General features: G+C 42.1%; 1 protein-coding gene across 4 annotated transcripts in view; it reads left to right on the top strand.

Moving 5' to 3' along the window:
* The window catches only part of pikfyve (phosphoinositide kinase, FYVE finger containing), a 161,840-nt gene that overhangs the window by 121,181 nt on the left and 20,672 nt on the right, over positions 1–19,987 (top strand). For 3 of the 4 annotated variants that reach the window (XM_078228703.1, XM_078228706.1, XM_078228704.1), the window contains 9 exons: positions 943–1,033; positions 2,537–2,597; positions 4,048–4,203; positions 12,498–12,618; positions 14,028–14,123; positions 14,209–14,292; positions 15,466–15,557; positions 15,746–15,910; positions 18,182–18,238. In XM_078228703.1, coding sequence (XP_078084829.1) covers positions 943–1,033; positions 2,537–2,597; positions 4,048–4,203; positions 12,498–12,618; positions 14,028–14,123; positions 14,209–14,292; positions 15,466–15,557; positions 15,746–15,910; positions 18,182–18,238 — 923 coding nt within the window. The remainder of the gene's footprint in view (positions 1–942; positions 1,034–2,536; positions 2,598–4,047; positions 4,204–12,497; positions 12,619–14,027; positions 14,124–14,208; positions 14,293–15,465; positions 15,558–15,745; positions 15,911–18,181; positions 18,239–19,987) is intronic. The other variant, XM_078228705.1, reaches the window with a different exon arrangement.

The raw sequence follows: 19,987 nt of genomic DNA, 5'->3' as shown, positions 1-19,987 counted from the left end.
ATGTTGACGAGTCCACTACTGCTGCAGGCAGGGCATTCCGCGCCCTTACTACTCTGAGTAAAGAACCTACCTCTGACATCTGTCCTATATCTCTCACCCCTCAATTTAAAGCTATGTCCCCTCGTGCTAGCCATCGCCATCCGAGGAAAAAGGCTCTCACTATCCACCCTATCTAATCCTCTGATCATCTTGTATGCCTCTATTAAGTCACCTCTTAACCTTCTTCTCTCTAACGAAAACAACCTCAAGCCCCTCAGCCTTTCCTCATACGATTTTCCCACCATACCAGGCAACATCCTGGTAAATCTCCTCTGCACCCTTTCCAACACTTCCACATCTTTCCTATAATACGGCGACCAGAACTGTACGCAATACTCCAAGTGCGGCCGCACCAGAGTTTTGTACAGCTGCAACATGACCTCCTGGCTCCGAAACTCAATCCCTCTACCAATAAAAGCTAACCCACCGTACGCCTTCTTAACAACCCTATCAACCTGGGTGCCAACTTTCAGGGATCTATGCACATGGACACCCAGATCCCTCTGTTCATCCACACTACCAAGTATCTTACCGTTAGCATAACATAATTGATGTTAGTTTCATGGGCGAGAATCTTCTGGCCTCTCTTGGCGAGATCTTCTAGTCCCACCAAAGTCTGTGGATGTTTGAATGGCTCACCGCATCTGCAGTGGGCCTGTACGACTTATGATTACCATCATTGAGACTAGCTTTCAATTCAAGATTTTTTAAAATGAATTTAAATATAAATTCCACCAGCTACCTTGGTGAAATTTGAACCCGTGTCTCCATAACATTAGCCTGCACTAATGATTCGTTAGTCCATTGACACTACACTACCATCTCCTCATTTAGGGATAACAAAATAGATACTGTTAAATTTTGTAGCACAGCACTGGTATTTTTAAAAACCGTTTCTTGTAGGCTACAGGATCTATTTCAACAAGAGAAAGGACGGAAGCGACCAACAGTACCACCAAGTCCAGGCAGATTGAGATCAACTGAAGAAACCAAGGTATTCAATTTCTTGATTAATTGAGTTAATATGAATACGTCAATAAGCACTCAGTTTCTAGTTTCTTGAGGTTCTTTACTGACCCCAAAAAGTTGTTGCCAGCAAAGCAATGGTGGTTTTTCGGAATTTGAGACTGAGATTCCCATTAATAAAAAACTAAAATATTGCAGGTACTGGAAATCTAAAATAAAGATGGGAAATGCTGGAAATACTCAGCAGGTCTGGCAGTAGCTATGGCAAAAAAAGCATTCATGTTTCAGGTCAGTGACTTGATTAAAAGGTCATCGACCTGAAGGGCTAACTGTTTCCCTCTCTGAAGATTCTGCCAGACCCACTGAGTATTTCCAGAATTGTCTATTTTAATTTCACACTTCTCATCCTTATTTTCCAATGATTGGAGTAGCTGAAGGAATTTTCGATGTAGCTTGCATCATGTGGAATTTCGGTCTTTAAACAGTCCCACTTCCAATGGGTTGTTTCCCCTTTTTTTACTGAGTTGTATTGTTCAGCAAATGTCAAAGGCCTTTTCCCTCAGTCTTCTGAAAAATTTCAAATGAGTTCCAGCAGTAAAGCCAACGTTAGTTATTTCTTCTCCTGGCTTCACTAGGACTCATCTTCCAATTTCACACCTGAACACCAAGGACCTGATTTTACCAAAACTTGACGCCCGTTTTCGGGCGCGCGGTAAAGTTGGGCGTCGGGCCTTTAACGCGATCTGCACCCGAATCCGAGCAGATCGCAGCTTTACCAACACTCGATTCGGGCGCGGGTCAGGCACGTGCCCGAATTGGGCGGCCCAACGATTTAAATGCATTTGCATGCATTTAAATCGACTTAATGAACTGCGCGCCCAACTCTACCGCCAAATCCCACTTTACCATCTTCTGGCCTGACCCACATCCGCGCTGTTACTGACCTGCAAAATAAAAGTCTGAAGTTGCCGCTGCAGCCTCCGAAGAGCGGGACCAGAGATTGCAAAGGCTCTCTGACCCAGGTCATCCTCTGGTCAGGGCGGGAAGGGGGGTGGGAGGAGGAGAGGGGATGTGACGTCTCATCCCCGGGGGAGGGGGTGCATGGAGAGGGGGTGTGACGTCTCATCCTCGGGTGGGGGGGTGGAGAGGGGGTGTGACATCTCATCCCCTGGAGGGGGGGTGGGTGGGAGGAGAGGGGGTGTGACGTCTCATCCCCTGGGGGGGGGGGGGGGTGACGTCTCATCCCTTTGGGGTGGGGGGGGGAGGGTGGGTGGAGGTGGAGAGGGGGTGTGACGACTCATCCCCTGGAGGGGGTGTGACGTCTCATCCCCTGGGAGGGAGGGGGTGGAGAGGGGGTGTGACATCTCAATCTCTGGTCAGGGGGGTTCCGCTGCCTGTGTGCGGTCAATCTCTCCTAGCACCATCACTGGTACATTACCGGCCACAGCCAACCCTGGAGTTGTAAGGTAGCAGTGCCAACCACTGTGCCACCGTGCATTGTTTAATGGCTTGTCATTGTTGTCTTTCACAGAGCAATGTACTGGATGCTTCTCCACGCAATTCTTCCTCAGGATTACCGAATGGAGACAAAGGTTTGTATGGTCACTTTCAAAATCTGATCAGTTTGAAAAATCCTTTATTGTGTCTGAGCTTAAACCAAGTACCACTATCAACACAGATTTTTCCAAACTGATTTTATTTGATTTGATTTGATTTATTATTGTCACATGTATTAGTATACAACGAAAATTTTTATTTCTTGCGCACTATACAGACAAAGCATACCGTACATAGGGAAGGAAACGAGAGAGTGCAGAATGTAGTGTTACAGTTATAGCTAGGTTGTAGAGAAAGATCAACTTAATGCGAGGTAGGTCCATTCAAAAGTCTGATAGCAGCAGGGAAGAAGCTGTTCTTGAGTTGGTTGGTATGTGATCTCAGACTTTTGTGTCTTTTTCCCGACAGAAGAAGGTGGAAGAGAGAATTTCTGGGGTGCGTGTGGTCCTTGATTATGCTGGCTGCTTTTCTGAGGCAGCAGGAAGTGTAGTTAGTGGATGGGAGGCTGGTTTGCGTGATGGACTGGGCTTCATTCGCAACCCTTCGTAGTTTCTTGTGATCTTGAACAGAGCAGGAGCCATACCAAGCTGTGATACAACCAGAAAGAATGTTTTCTATGGTGCATCTGTAAAAATTGGTGAGAGTCGTAGCGGACATGCCAAGTTTCCTTGGTCTCCTGAGAAAGTAGAGGCGTTGGTGGGCTTTCATAACTATAGCGTCCGCATGTTCAAATACAACTTTCTAGTCTGCTGTTGTTTGGTAAAGATTGCCTGAAACCTAGATTTGGAAGGTTGAAGTGTAAATCTAATTGACAAGTAAACTGCCCAAAGTTATTTGTATTTATGTGTGAAGTAAAATTTTTCTGAAATGTTGTATTCCCGTTTTCACCATCAATTTCTTCTCTTTTTGGGTGGGAAGAATGGGAAGAGTTCTCCCTGGCATGATCCACTATCTGTGCCAGCCTGAGTTTTGCCTTATTTCTGTTTTTTAACCAGCCAAAGTTGTTCTCTTTCTTGGTTTCCTTCTGTCGGAAACCCCCTCCCCTTTGCTTGGCAATAACTCACAGTGACATATTTACACTAACTGTCATTGAGGGTGCACATGTATGTTTTATCGCATGGCACAAAGTTGTACCCATATACAAAAGGTTGTGAGACCACTTTTTTGGCTGTTCTCAAAACATCTTCAATGTGATCAGAAACTGAAGTTGTATTGTGTTCACTATAGAATTAATATCTCAGCTGTCTTTTCCTCTATTACGCACAATGATATATATGCACTTTTAAATGAAATGTGTACTTAGTTATTAGGTGGAAAAAATCTGCAAGCATAAGTTGAATCTCATTATTTTGATGATTTTTTAATTTTGAGTGTATTCAACGTAATTTGCAGATGTAATAAAATAGTTGATGAAACTTAGCACCAGCTTTTGTGATCTCAAAGTTTTGTAACTGTTGTGTGATGAAAGTAAATTCTGTTTTACAGAAGATCGCTTATTGACTAGTATGGCAGCTAACTCTACAAACAATGCCAACTCCCAGTTACCCTCCTCTCCCGATATATGCACAGAGCAACTGTCTGCTGGGCCCAATATTCCAACAGTGTCCATTATCAGTGACCAAGATACCAACAATGCTGACGGTAAGTAATTCATAAATTCCTTTGCCGTGTCAGTGACATGAATAAGGAATAAAAACAAAAACCTGCTGGAAACTTGCTTTCATGGTGATGTTCCTCAATTCTTTTGTTTTCTCTCTAAACAGTTCTATTTCCTCTCCTGTCTGTGGTCTTTTATATTTAAGAGATTGGGTGAATAGGCTGCCTCAGTCACTTTGAGATGCTCTTCAGGTGACAGCAGTTCTTCTACTTGCTTCTCTAGAATGCTACTCATTACACTTTTGGAACTTCTCCATATAGCAGCCAATTTGATGCAACAATTCAGCACTGTACAAAAGGAATATGCCTCCCAACATTTAGGCCAAGTACTCGGTTCACTTTTAAGTAAAACCTGTCTTTTTTCTTGATCCCCATGCATCTTCATTGATTCATCAGCCAACATGAAATTGGGTCCTATTTCAATGCAAAAACAAACAAACCAGCTTTACTTTGAATTTGTGGTGGATCTTTAAAGTTTCATCTGATTACATAAAGTGACGAGCCAAATCTTTAACGATATTTTCAGCTGTTTTATGGGCCCCTAATGAAGCCTCCAATGAAAACTTGGCAGGTGGCCCAAGTTAGGGATGAATAACTAGGGGTGAATTTTCATAAAATAAGTGAATGCATTTATGTGTCCATGTTGGTAAAAGTAGTAAAAGATACAGGGCAGAATTTTCCCAAAAATGACCGTGTCATTTTGGGTGAGAATGGACGCTTGTCCGACGGGAATCAGATCGCAATCACCCCACACTTAGTCATTTTTAGAAGAGTTTTTTCTGGTTTGAAACTGAGGAATATTTTGGAATTTAGCCTTTTTATCTTTTATTAAGTTGATGTTTAATAGCCTTGGCTTATTTTTACTTTCCCTTTGCTAAAATCACTTATTGGCCCCGATTTTACCAACAATTTGTGCCCGTTTTCGGGCGCGAAATCGTGGTAAAATCGGGCGTGAGGCCTTTATCGCGATCTGCACCCGTGTCTGAGCAAATCGCGACTTTACCGACACCCGATTCGGGCACGGATCCGTTCCGCGCCCGAATCGGGCGGCCCGACAATTTAAATGCATTAGCATGCATTTAAATCGATTTAATGAACTGCCCGCCCAACTCTACCATCAAATCCCATTTTACCTTCTTCTGTTCCGTTCCGGATTCACGCTTTTAGCGACCTGCAAAATAAAAATCTGAAGCCGATTTTTATTTTGCAGGGGAACCTCCTAAGCGGGTTCAGAGCCTGCAACGGGTCTCTGACCCAGATCATCCTCTCTGGGGGTTTGCGGGGGGGCGGGGGGCGGCTCAGATGTATCTCTGGTTGGGGGGGGAGGAGGAGGGGGTGGGTCGGATCATCCTCGGGGGGGAGGAGGGGGCGGCTCAGATGTATCTCTGGTTGGGGGGGTGGGTGGGAAGGAGGGGGCTGGTCGGATCATCCTCTGGGGGGAGGAGGGAGGTGGGTCGGATGGATCTCTGGGGGGAGGGGAGGGGGGAGGCGGGTCGGATGGATCTCTGGGGGGGGGCAGGGGGGTCCACTGCCACTCTGCGAGTGATGCCTCCTCCCCACCGGAGAAACAAATCCCTCTTCCCGGAGCGGACGTGTGGCCACTCCGGGAGGAGAGATTTGTCCCTCCGGTGGGGAGGAGGGATCGCCCACAGAGTGGCAGCGGACCCCCCTGCCCCCCGCCCCCCCCCTCCAAGAGATCCATCTGATCGCCTCCCTCCTCCTCCCCCCCCCCCGCCCCCCCAGAGCTCCATCTGACCCACCTCCCTCCTCCCCCACCCCCCCCCAGAGGATGATCCGACCCGCCCCCCTCCTCCCCCCCACCAGAGATACATCTGAGCCACGCCCTCCTCCTCCCCCCACCCCCACCAGAGATACATCTGAGCGCCCCCCCCCTGCCAAGAGGATGATCTGTGTCAGAGAGCCGCTCTCTCCGCTTTCTGCTTTTTTTTTCCTGCAACTGGTTTTAATGATACATCACACAAACAACTAAATATATGCAAGTCAAATCCACACAAATGTAGTCAGGAACAGGAGGCACAGAATTAAGGTGAATGGGTATTGTCTAATTAACATTCAAAGCATTTTCTCCTTGCATTTAAGCCATGTAATAGTAGAAATAAAACAGGAATCTGTTTTTTCATTCCCTGTATCCTTCCTGTAGAAACACATTTTAACAAAATAAATGGATTAGACCATAAATAAAAAACACAACTTATTAATGACATCACAATAATATGTGCATTTGTCAAAGTTCCACTGATGTCAACACCAGTCCAGTGATGGTTGTTTCTAAAATCCAGAATTTTGAAGACTAATTTTTCTTTCAGATTTTGCTATAATTGTCAACTTTAAATTCATCTTCAAATTGCTCCTCTTTCATTCTAGCTCTTTTGGGAACACGTTTGCGTATTCTTGCTTTCCTTCCAGCTTCTGGCAGAAGGGAAACATCGACTGGCATCATAATAATTTTTTTAGGCTCCTTGTATCGGATATTGATAGTGGACCCATCAGGTCGAACCAGCAAAACAGGATACAGCCTGGCGTAGACCTGCCTTCCAAAGCAAACTACTGATGTTCTATTTGAATTGTCCCGCCTGGGTACACTGGACACAGGATACACAACAGGAAGCAATCTTTCAGAAACATTTAGCTGTAAAGAAGCCCGGGCGCGCTTTTTCAAATTTTTTTCAAACTGCGTTTGCAGTTTAGAGCTCCGATCGTTCCGGCAGCGCTAAGCCCCGCCCACAGCACAGATCGGACTGGAGCCGGCTGAAAGCGTATGGGCGCACTGGAAAGCGGATTTCGAGGTCGAATCTGTACTACGCCCAGATTCGGCAAAATGGTAAAATCGGGCCCATTGTGTAACTAAATTGCTGATCATGTTTGATGTTCGGTAAAAACAGGTTGAGCTTTGTAAATTCTTAAGTTTAAAAACAAATTGGCAAAACCTTCAATAATATTGACTTCATACTTTTTATTTATGAATCCTTTTCACGCACTGCATATTTGTATTGCTATGGCTCAGAACTTCTGACCTCCAGATGGTTGTACCTCAAAGGCACCCTCCCCAAAATGGGCTCAGGACCTCTTAAGTCCCAAAGCACTAAGTGGGATTTGCCTGGGACATTTGGATTCAAATGGGCAATTCCCCTGTGTCTGAAACTCTCTGAAATTCTGAGTTAGGGTTGGAGTGTTTTGTTTTACTCATTCATGGGATGTGGGTTTTGCTGGTTAGGCCAGCATTTATCACCCTTCCCAAATTACCCTTGAGAAAGTGGTGGTGAGTTGCTTTCCTGAACCGCTGCAATCCATGTGGTGTAGGTACACCCACAGTGCTGTTCCACAGGAGGAATTCCAGGATTTTAACACAGCGACAATGAGGGAATGGCAATATACTTTCAAGTCAGGATGGCGCGTGGCTTGGAGGAGAACTTCCAGATAGTGGTGTTCCCATGTGTCTGCTGCTCTTGTCCTTCTAGAAGGTAGTATCTGTGGTTTTGGAAAGTGCTGTCTTAGGAGCCTTGGTGAGATCCTGCAGTGCATTATTGGTGAAAGGAATGATTGTTTGTAGATGGAACGCCAATCAAATGCACTGCTTTGTCCTCGATGGTGTTGAGCTTATTGAGTGCTGTTGGAATTGCATTCATCCAGGTGGAGAATATCACGCTACTGACCTGTACCTTTTAGATGGTAAGAAGTCTCACAACACCAGGTTAAAGTCCAACAGGTTTGTTTGGTAGCAAATACCATAAGCTTTATTAACGATAGAGGGTTGGCAGCAGGAGAAATACTTAATACAATTAATGTTACCAGAGAGGCAGTGCTGGGTAGACTAATGGGACTGAAGGTGGACAAGTCCCCGGGTCCGGATGGAATGCATCCCAGGGTATTGAAAGAAATGTCAGAGGTAATAGTGGATGCGTTAGTGATTATTTATCAAAACTCGTTGCATTCTGGGGTAGTGCCGGTTGATTGGAAAACGGCTAATGTTACGCCGCTGTTTAAAAAAGGAAGGAGACAAAAGGCGGGTAACTATAGGCCGGTCAGCTTAACGTCTGTAGTAGAGAAAATGCTGGAATCCATTATTAAAGAAGAGATAGCAGGGCATCTGGATAGAAATGGTTCGATCAATCAGACGCAGCATGGATTCATGAGGGGAAAGTCGTGCTTGACGAACATGTTGGATTTTTATGAAGATGTGACTAGGGCGGTTGATGGAGGAGAACCGGTGGATGCGGTGTTTTTGGATTTCCAAAAGGCGTTTGATAAGGTGCCCCATAAAAGGCTGCTGAAGAAGATTAGGGCACACGGAGTTGGGGGTAGTGTGTTAAAGTGGATTGGGGACTGGCTATCCGACAGGAAGCAAAGAGTCGGAATAAATGGGTGTTTTTCCGGTTGGAGGAAGGTAACTAGTGGCGTGCCACAGGGATCGGTACTCGGGCCGCAACTGTTTACCATTTATATAGATGATCTGGAGGAGGGGACGGAGTGTAGGGTAACAAAGTTTGCAGACGACACAAAGATAAGTGGAAAAGTGAATCGTGTGGAGGACGGAGAAGATCTGCAGAGAGATTTGGACAGGCTGAGTGAGTGGGCGAGGATATGGCAAATGGAGTATAACGTTGATAAATGCGAGGTTATACACTTTGGAGGAAATAATAACAAATGGGATTACTATCTCAATGGAAACAAATTAAAACATGCTACCGTGCAAAGGGACCTGGGGGTCCTTGTGCATGAGACGCAAAAGCCCAGTCTGCAGGTACAACACGTGATCAAGAAGGCAAATGGGATGTTGGCCTATATTGCGAGGGGGATAGAATATAAAAGCAGGGATGTCTTGATGCACCTGTACAGGGCATTGGTGAGGCCGCAGCTGGAATACTGTGTGCAGTATTGGTCCCCTTATATGAGGAAGGATATATTGGCATTGGAGGGAGTGCAGAGAAGGTTCACCAGGTTGATACCGGAGATGAGGGGTTTGGATTATGAGGAGAGGCTGAGGAGATTGGGTTTGTACTCGTTGGAGTTTAGAAGGATGAGGGGGGATCTTATGGAGACTTATAAGATAATGCGGGGGCTGGATAGGGTGGAGGCGGAGAGATTCTTTCCACTTAGTAAGGAAGTTAAAACTAGAGGACACAACCTCAAAATAAAGGGGGGTCGGTTTAAGACAGAGTTGAGGAGGAACTTCTTCTCCCAGAGGGTGGTGAATCTCTGGAATTCTCTGCCCACTGAGGTGGTGGAGGCTACCTCGCTGAATATGTTTAAAGCGCGGATGGATGGATTCCTGATCGGTAAGGGAATTAAGGGTTATGGGGATCAGGCGGGTAAGTGGTACTGATCCACGTCAGATCAGCCATGATCTTATTGAATGGCGGGGCAGGCTCGAGGGGCTAGATGGCCTACTCCTGCTCCTATTTCTTATGTTCTTATGTTCTTTTGGAGCGCTGCCCCTTCGTCAGATGGAGTGGTTATCTGTTCTCAAACAGTGCAAACAGACACAGAAATCAAATTACAGAATACTGATTAGAATGCAAATCTCTACAGCCAGCCAGGTCTTAAATGTACAGACAATGTGGGTGGAGGGAGCATTCAACACAGGTTAAAGAGATGTGTATTGTCTCCAGACAGAACAGCCAGTGAAATTCTGCAAGCCAGGGAGGCAAGCTGTGGGGGTTACTAATAATGTGACATAAATCCAACATCCCGGTTTAGGCCGTCCTCATGTGTGCGGAACTTGGCTATCAGTTTCCGCTCAGCGACTCTGCGCTGTCGTGTGTCGTGAAGGCCGCCTTGGAAAACGCTTACCTGAAGATCAAAGGCTGAATGCTTTGATCTTCAGGTAAGCGTTTTCCAAGGCGGCCTTCACGACACACGACAGCGCAGAGTCGCTGAGCGGAAACTGATAGCCAAGTTCCGCACACATGAGGACGGCCTAAACCGGGATGTTGGATTTATGTCACATTATCAGTAACCCCCACAGCTTGCCTCCCTGGCTTGCAGAATTTCACTGGCTGTTCTGTCTGGAGACAATACACATCTCTTTAACCTGTGTTGAATGCTCCCTCCACCCACATTGTCTGTACATTTAAGACCTGGCTGGCTGTAGAGATTTGCATTCTAATCAGTATTCTGTAATTTGATTTCTGTGTCTGTTTGCACTGTTTGAGAACAGATAACCACTCCATCTGACGAAGGGGCAGCGCTCCAAAAGCTTATGGTATTTGCTACCAAATAAACCTGTTGGACTTTAACCTGGTGTTGTGAGACTTCTTACTGTGCTTACCCCAGTCCAACGCCGGCATCTCCACATCATGACTACCTTTTAGATGGTGGCAGGCTTAGGGGAGTCAAGAGGCGAGTTGCTCACCACAGGATTCTTAACCTCTGATCTGCTCTTGTAGCTATAGTATAGCTTTTATGAATTCTATATAAACATGCAATTTAACTGGTTTGATTACTTAGACATGAACACAGTAGGCAGAATTTTTATTTTCCATTAATAACCAATAGTTGGAAAAAAGAGCAATTGGTGGGAATCTGTTTTAATTGAAGGATTCCGTTGATAACTTGAAAATGTAATCTCAACTAAACTATGTATATGTAATTTGATATATTTGTACTTCTAAGTGTTCGCAGCCTTGGGTTTTACGTTGTGTCTCTGGACCAGATAAAAGGATACAAAATGAGTAATAATGAAAGTTTTCCAATGTCGCCTGTAATCTCGTTAAAGAAGCTTGTAATGCAGTAAATTGACAAATTTGTGTTTCTGCATCCTGTCAATGCCCTATTCATTTTACTAGAACAGATTATTTTAGTTTTTGTGGGCTGTCTTGGATAATAAAATGCTATGTTCAAGTAAAGTAATTTATTGATTCATTTGGCTTGTTGAACAACAAGCAATAGCCTTGAGGCAAAGAACTCATTCTACATATTTGGTTCACTTTCGTGAAATAGTTATTTTCGGTAGAAATTTCCCGAAGGCTTGGGGGTAAGGGCTGCAGGGGGTAGAACAAGGGTACATTTGAGACTTTGACATCCTTCAATCTCTTTGTGTTCACATGGTTACAGATAGGAGGAAGATTAATTTAAACAACCCTGATTTCTTCTCACTACCCGTCTGTAAACAAAAAGATGTTTTGATTTCATGTGGGGGTGTATTTTCCTCAACCCTTCAGTTTAGTGTGATCCAATCCTCTGTTAATAGTCCCACAGCAAACTCAAGATAAGGTAAAGTAAGAGAGTTGGTTTACTTCGCCACACGCACACACACACCGCAGGATGGGATTTTGCAACATCCACCCCTTTTTGCATTCATACAATTAGAGGAATAAAGGAAAGAAAGAGGTTCAGGGAAAGACCATTATAAAAATAAGAGCTATGGTTTCATGTAAGACCAGAATCAAAAATTCAATGGCATATTCTTTTAGTGTGTTGCAGGATGACTGTTGCAGGGTGATCTGTCTTTCCAGAGCAAAGGGCTTCCACAATGGAAGAAGGCACTCCGTGATGAATTTGTCTTGAAGGCACAGATACAGAGGCTGGAATGTTCTAGCTGTTCTCACCGGCGAGATCCGGCGAAGCCCCACCATGGGTTTCCTGGCAACGTAGAACAGAAATCCCATTGATGGTGGCAGGAACAACTTCTTCCTGTCAGTGGCAGGCTGTCTGCGCTGCTGCAAAACACACCATGAGGAACATGGAAAATCCCACCCAGAAGTCCCAATGTTGCAGTAGTTCACAGTATTGATGAGTGCTCGGCATTTAGCTGGACAGAGCTCTTTTTGCTGCTACTTGTTTGATGGTACAATGGTAGACAGCCTGGATTCAGTTCCACGGCAATATGACAGATTCAAGCAGCATGGGGGATGTCAAGTGACATACCTCCCACTAATTCTCCTGCATTTTAGGTAAAGGATCTATTTTCCCAGGTCTGGAATTCTGAGGTTTTGGCTGGAACCCTACTTTCAAAATGTTAAGGCTGTTGGTGCGTTTCTTTGGAATTTGATTTCCTGCCATCACCAATGGCATTAGCATCTCTTTAAAGATAACACGGTCCCTGCTAGTTTCTGAAGGTTTGAAGTTCCTTTGGTCTTAGTAATGGCTAGCCAGGGTAAAGCCTTGTCCATTTCAAAATTATTTTTTAAAAATTAAAATAATTTTATAGAGTAGTCAGGTTGATGTAGATATATAGTTTCCTTCTGATCTTCTGGCTGGGGCAACATGTTATGATTTTGAATGTAATGAGTTTTAAAAGACTACTTTAATACTTGCAGATGTATATGATGGACACCTTCTGGGCTCCACTGACAGTCAAGTGAAAGAAAAATCAACTATGAAGGCTATTTTCGCAAACTTACTTCCTGGAAGCAGTTATAACTCCATTCCTTTCCCATTGTAAGTTTTGTTCTTATCAGTATGATTTAAGTCAAATCAAAATGTTTCATTTTTTCACTTTCTGATGTGTTTGATGCCGTTTTGAATTCATTCCTAAATTTTGGTGAGTTCCTACTTTGCAATCGTGGAATGAAAACTTGATTCCTGTATTCAAGTTTTCTTTTTCTGAAAAGGAGACTTTTATTATGAGGTACAAACATATTTCTGTTTATTGCAATTCCTCAATTAACCCAAACTCTGGTATAATTCTTTGAAAACACATCTACAAATAAGTGAAAGCTGATATCATGAATGCTGATCACAGTGACGCAAACACCAGGCCTCGTAATCCCAATTTATGATCATTCTTCATTTACAGCTACATAAAGAGAAAGTACATGAAGAATTAGAAATGACCCAAGATTCAGAATGAAACATAGCCAGTTACTAATAAAATCAAATGAATACAATAAAACTCTAATCCTTTGTGAACTCAATAGTATTTTTAAAGCAATTTGCATTCTGGCATTATACTAAGTACTGTTGTCTGTAAAATATTCTACTTCAATCAGTATGTCACATTTGCTCAAGTGCTTTTACTTTGAGACAGACAAAGGACTGTGATTCAAAATTACCTTTATAAAAGCACTCACGGATTAAAGAAACAATTTTTACAAAATAGATTAAGTTAACTTTCTCCAAACTAGGCTAATTGCCTGAGAAACAGATACTAGCCATTCTGGTGAAATTGATTTGGGCTATTGGATTCACTTCGCTGAGCTGAAGACGACAGATGAACTCAGGGTCCTCTTAGCACAAAGGTGGATCTCGCACGCCCTCTTGCGCCATCACAGTAGGTTTGGTGGTGTCTACTCTGGAGTTTGTGTTGAATATGGCTGTTTTTATCCTTCTCCTTACTTCTTCGAATGTTGCTTTTGGCCAATGAACACCCAATGAAGCTAGCCCAGTCATCCTAGTTGTACATATCTCTTTAATAGCAGGGAGTCTGGTTGATGCTAGGGCATATACAATCATAATGTCTTCTGGCTAAGTACCTCCTGATGGGTTTTGGGGTATAATGATTCTTCCATTGTAAAGTATGAGCCTCTCTATCCAATATGTAAGAGGTCTGAGTTCGGGTAATGATGACTTCTCTATTGTTAAGGTGAAGTACCCTGTTCGATATGCAAGACAATTCTAGTATGTGTCCCTGTTGACTTTTGATCTGTGGTAATCTCATAGAAGCAGTTTTTAGCAGTATTAATTTAAAATGTCCAGTTTTATGCTGGGCCCAATTTCTCAGGCCTTGTCCATTTGACAATAGTACTCAAAAAGGGAATTCTGAGGCAATGGCCAGGGCCATGTTATATATACCATATTAAAGGATTTTGGTATGGTTGTGTGACCATGACTTTTTAATTCTTTAATAGTGATCCAGATAAGCATTATCTTATGTGGGAACATGAACGTGTACCAATTACTGTATGTGAGAAGGAGCCAAGTTCAATCATTGCATTTGCACTCAGGTACTGTGTTTGGTTTCTATAATGTTGTTCTTCTTCACAAATATTGTGTAAATAATGGCCATTAACTTATCAATATTTTCCGCAGCTGCAAGGAATACAAAAATGCCGTGGAAGATCTTGGACGAGAATCTATGACGAATGGGAATGACGAAGGAGTACAACAGGCAAAGTAATTTGGATGGGCCGGGAGGTGTGGGTGGGGTGGGGTAGTCGGGAGTCAGGGAAAAGACTGTGGAGGCAAAATTCTTGTATTTACTGATGATATCAAACCCAATGGTGTCTGGATTCTTCAACAACATTATTTCTTAAATTGGACTTTGCTAAGTGACCCATCATTTGAATTAGACCAGCTTTGTTGTTTAGATTTTGTTTCTTTGTGAAGCACTTTGAAATATTCTATTACATTAAAGGCTCCGAAATAAAATGAATTTCCACCCAGTTTATATTGAGCATATCTTCCAAGCTCCCCAGCGCCAGATTGTGGATGGGTGGGGAGTCCAAAGATGCACTAGGGAATCCCTCTGGGAACTTCACAGGTAAAATTTGCATAGCTATTCCCCAGAAGTGCAATTGCCCTGCACTAGAAACCATCCGAATATGCGATTTGAATCGTAAACTTTGAATGGTTCCAACAGGCCCACCTGACTCCCCCGCATCCCTTGCACAGTCTGATCCATGATTTCCGCACCCCCCCCCGCCCCCAACCTCCAACATGTACATTCTTTCTGGCCTGTTAAGGACCTTTAAATTTCAGTGGGACCTTTAATGTACCTGGTTACGGCAGCTAGCGCTTAAAGGAGGTGTGTCCTCCTTCACTTTGACAGAGCTGGACTTCGACGCTGGGCCTCGAGGATGTGCTGCACTGCCTGGATCTCGCCCACCTCGAGTCAGATGGTCGGGTGAGTTAGGATCAGAAGAAAAATCACAGAGGTAGTTGGGGACGGAGTGGCAATCTGATACTGATTGCCACTCTGAGGAAGTTATGGCCCATGGTGTTGCTCATTCTCAAGCTCTTCCCCTTTTACGGTGGTATTAAATTCTACCAATATCCCATTGTTTCTGTTTAATACCTTTCTTGTGCAGCATAGTGGGAAACTCTTTTTACCTTTGGTGCCTTAACAGTGGGAAAGTTACAGTCTTTGTTATAAACCAACTGAATAAAACTTCTGAAAGGTATCCAGTACAGATTGTTTGCTACAAAGTGCTGGGACAGGTTTCTGTACTAAATCTGATATTTTTTATTCATGAAAAGAGATTGAGATATATTGTACATTTAAGCTTTTTTTATATATTTAAAGAAGTATTGGTATGGAATGTTTCACTTATGTTGGCTATGTTTCAGTAATGTTGACAGACCAAAGACCAATAGCCCTGCAAGGCATTTGGAAAACAACAGTGGTCAAGGAAATCGCAGCACTGACTCTGAACAGACATGTAAGTTTATTTTCAAAGGCTTGTTTAGACGCAGTACCTGCTTTGTAGTGCATTATAGCATAAACAGCTCAGCAGCGTCACAGCTTTCATTTCTTTGCTACCACTGGCTCGCTTCTTGTAGTTGTTAGCAAAAGCGGATAGGAATTCATTTAGAAATTATAAAAAAAAATGTTCTTGCTCTTTTCTAGCAAGAAAGACATCTGGCGTTTTGTCATTTTTCCGAGGTTCAGGGGGTAAAAGCCCTGATCTGTCCATTCAGAGAAAAGAAACTTTGCGAGGTGCAGATAGTGCTTATTACCAGGTCTCTCAATCAGGGAAAGAAGGGGCAGAGAATCAAGCTGCAGAGTCGCAAGGTACTGTTAAACTCTGGTCACTGACTCACTAAAACTTATAGAATAACAATTCATTTACCGTTTGGACTTCTACATTGTTGATAATAACTTTTCCTTATTCCATTAAAGTTTTTTTTTGGAAATGCCATTCCTGAAAGAGACTCTTATTTTCCCTCATCAGTGCTGCTGTTGACAAGCTTTCTATAATGAGAGCCACTCTGCCTCAACAGTTGGGTGTTGTGTATGAGGTAGTTGCTTTAATGATAACGTAATTATGTAATTATTGCACAATGCATTTGGTTATTTAATGGTGTGAAAGGTACTATCTTGGGTCATTTGTTACAAGCAACTTGTATGAATTGGTATGCTTAATAACCTATATTATTAGCACCCCAAAAACGCTTTTTAATTTTAAATACCTGTTTACACATTCTCTCTCGAGTTTGATTATCGGAATGCTTAAACTGAGATTCCTCCAGCTGTTCATCCTTTCCCAATAAAATGTTGAATTTGTTTATCCACTAACTTGGCACTTAAAGCCTATTTAAAGATAGGCAAGTCTGCTTAGCCCTCTGAAATCCATGTAAAACAAACTTGCCTCCATTGAAATATTTATTTCATTGGTTCTCAATAGAAGATGGTTTACTCCTGCAATTCTCTACATATCAACTTATAATTAACTATAGTATAGTAAAAGGTTGAGACCTGAAATGAGGAAACATGGGGACCTGTGCACACCATAAGATTGGCTGCAATATTTTATGTACAATGATGAAATATGTGTCTCCAGCATTTTCATTAGTTTCTGTAGAAGGTTTACTGGTCACGTTTTACATAACAGTCAAAGAAATGTGTGTTTTTACTGTTGCAACCCTTAAACTTTTGAAATTTAACAGTGAAATGACAGTTTCTCTGGTGTCGAAAGATGCAGTTTGTATCAGCGCAACGCAACACAGCAATACATTTATATGACAAAATTATAGCAAATTAAAAATAAGATATTCAGATTTTCTATGTATGATTTTCTTCAGGTACATAATTGATAACACATTACCATTCTATACCAAACCAGTGTTTATCTACATAAAATTATATTTTTAATATATACAATTGAAAACATATTATAATAAGTCAAGATTAGAAGCACTTTCACATGGCTTTAAGCTTTAGCCTCCTTCGGAGCACTTGAGTTGCACAGCCATACTTTGTGGCTTCTACCACAACATATGGAAACAGAACACTTATGTCTGTTTCAAGAGGACTGGGCAGCCAGATAGGCTTGAAGATCATGCTTTTTCAAGCAGAGGGGAAATTTTGTTTCAAAATACACATATTTGAGTCTAAAATATAGTGTGTAAAAGTTTTTTTTCAAAATCAGTGCCCCTCTAAGCCCATCAGCTATATTTTCAGAATAAGTTGATAACACTTTTTCAAAGTTTGGTCTCCAAGGCCAGAATTTTACCGTCCCGCCCTCCAAGGGATTCGGAGCGGGCGAGGGGCGGACCATGGAAAGATCCGTTGACCTTGAACAGGATTTTACGGTTTCGGGATGAATGAGGCCGTAAGATCCTGCCCCATGTGTCCTATTATACGGAAAATAATTTTCGTATCTGAATGAATGCAGTATGCAATGTATTAGATGAGAAAAAATTTAGGTTTGATGCCAGTTATTTATTGTGAATTTAGACTTGCTGTTAAGAGTGAGTTACTTTATATCTATATAATTGCAGTAACAACTATACTGATGCTGTTCACCTAAATCAGATTAGATACATAAACCACTGACAGATAGTTGTTGTTTTATGAAAGCAACTGAAACTAAGCCAGTAATTGAACGTATGGCTAAAGTTTGTACTTTCTTTTTATAGCAGTCTTTCTTGAGCTGGCATATCAAAACAAATATATCAACATATAAATGTGGTTTTAGGACCTATGGTACATCACTAACCATTTTTATTAACTTGAATGATGCATGTAGGTCGCCTGTTCACTTGGTCTGACCAATGAACTGTTTTCACCTTCAGACTTCCCCGAAATATGTCTTCAAGTGACAACTATTATGTGGAAGTATACATTGCAATAACACTTCACCAAATAGCAGATTTGCAGTGTAAATGCATATGAAATTGAAGGGTGATATTATCTGTAACTTAGTGTTCTTCTGATCATCATCTTCTCATTTCAACCGAAAAATTATCATACAGAACAATATATGAGCAATATGCTAAAGAAGGTTTAAAATTGTCTAGCCAGCATTCCCTCGTTAAGTGGTTCAGTGTTGTTTTATTTTAGATGATGGTGATGGAGACAAACAAAAGAAGCAACTTGGAAATCCACATGTGGAGCTACGTAAGTTTTGTTGATGATCTGTTGAGCTTTCTGAAGTACTCTTCACTGTCAAATATATTCAGCTTACACTTTTAATAACCAACTTGTAAATGCACGACATGATTTGACATGAGGGATACATAACAAGTAGATTCTTGATTTATGGCAAATTAGTTAACTTCAACTGGGACTGCTGTGGAAATGCTACAGTTGCCTTGAATGCCCCTAAACAAAAGAATGAAATGAAATTCCCACTCTCGCTTTCTGGTATTTTCTCAATTCATCTGCTGCTAGTGATTAGGCTTGAATATTGGCTTCGACAATTTGCTAGTATGTGTTATTCCTAATATGCACAAACACATTGCAACATAATGTAGTTGGTGAAAAAGCAAACTTTAAAACTGTCTGTTTTGAGACAGAGGTAATGGTTAGCCTCATTTGTAAATATGATACAATATGTTTATGTGAAGATCCCTTTCAGCTGTAATTTGGAATAATTTACTTAAGTATTTCTACCTCAACAACTATTTGGTGGACTGTAAGAGGGTTTGCTGTTGGAAAATTTAGATAAATTGACCATTTACTTTTCTTGGCAGATAATTTAACATTTGAAACTGCTTTAAGACTGATGACTTTAGTTGTACAATTTCATGAGGAGAAATCTTGACTTGGCATTTTTGTTTATAACATCCAACCCATCTACAGCACTCCTTGGAAAATTCATTCTATCCCAGCTACACTCCACTCAGCTTTAGTACTAGTTAATTTAAATTCCTTTTACATTGCCTTCCAGTCCTTCGGCTTAGGTGTCAGCCTTAATTGAAGAATATAATCCAGGTTGATAGTGAGGGGATGCTGCATCGTCAGAGGTGCCATCTTTTGGATAAGACATTAAACCCATCTCCTCCCTCAGAATCTCATGACACAATTTGAAAGAAAGTGGGAGAGCTCTCCTGTGTCCCGCCCAATTTTTTTTTTGGTACTTTATTCCACATCAAAAAGTCAATAAGCCCAATCAGAGTCCGCACATGAGGGACAAACCAGATCCAAGCTGACAAGACAGGATATACATTCCATCTTGGGCTCGATCAACAAGATCCAAGCTGACAGGATGAGGTATTACACCCTTTCCCGGGCTTGATCTGCCCTTCATCTTAGCCAAAGAGGCCCAGATGGCTTTAAAACATTGCATCAAGTGAAGCCTCAATTTAACCTCATTGGCTCCCTGGGTGCTACTACACTTGATCTTCGCCAAAAGGCTGATCTTTCAGTAAACAGATTATCTCATCATAGCCTGGTTTGTGGCAGATTGCAATGTGCAAGTTAACTGACAGTTTTATTAAACAGTGACTACACTTGAAATACTTAATTAGGTACAAAGAGCTTTGGGGTGTTCAGACGTTGTGAAGGTTGCTTTGTAAATATAAGGCTCTCTTTAGTGCAATTTGTTTTTAACAAAACAGCTTTCATTTATGTAGCACATTTTCACATAGTAAAACACCCCAAGGTACTTGACAAGAGCCTTATCAGGCAAAATTTGACAGCTCTCACATCTTTTTGTCATGAAGTTGCATATGTAGTGAATAGTACTCAAATATTATACTACTGGGGAAAAAAAATCTAATACCATATTATACTGCAGTTAGCTTTAAACCACATTTCATGAGTATTTCCACCTGCATTCCACAAGTTCTATTGCATTCGCCATATGCACCAAAATATTGCAAGTGAAAGAGTAATATTTTGAATGTACCTGGTAGTAAAACAGCT

This window comes from Mustelus asterias, chromosome 14 (genome assembly GCF_964213995.1).
Source record: "Mustelus asterias chromosome 14, sMusAst1.hap1.1, whole genome shotgun sequence".
In the NCBI taxonomy this organism is placed as follows: domain Eukaryota; kingdom Metazoa; phylum Chordata; class Chondrichthyes; order Carcharhiniformes; family Triakidae; genus Mustelus; species Mustelus asterias.
The sequence above is the reverse complement of the archived record's forward strand: the minus strand, read 5'-3'. Positions and strand labels throughout refer to the sequence as shown.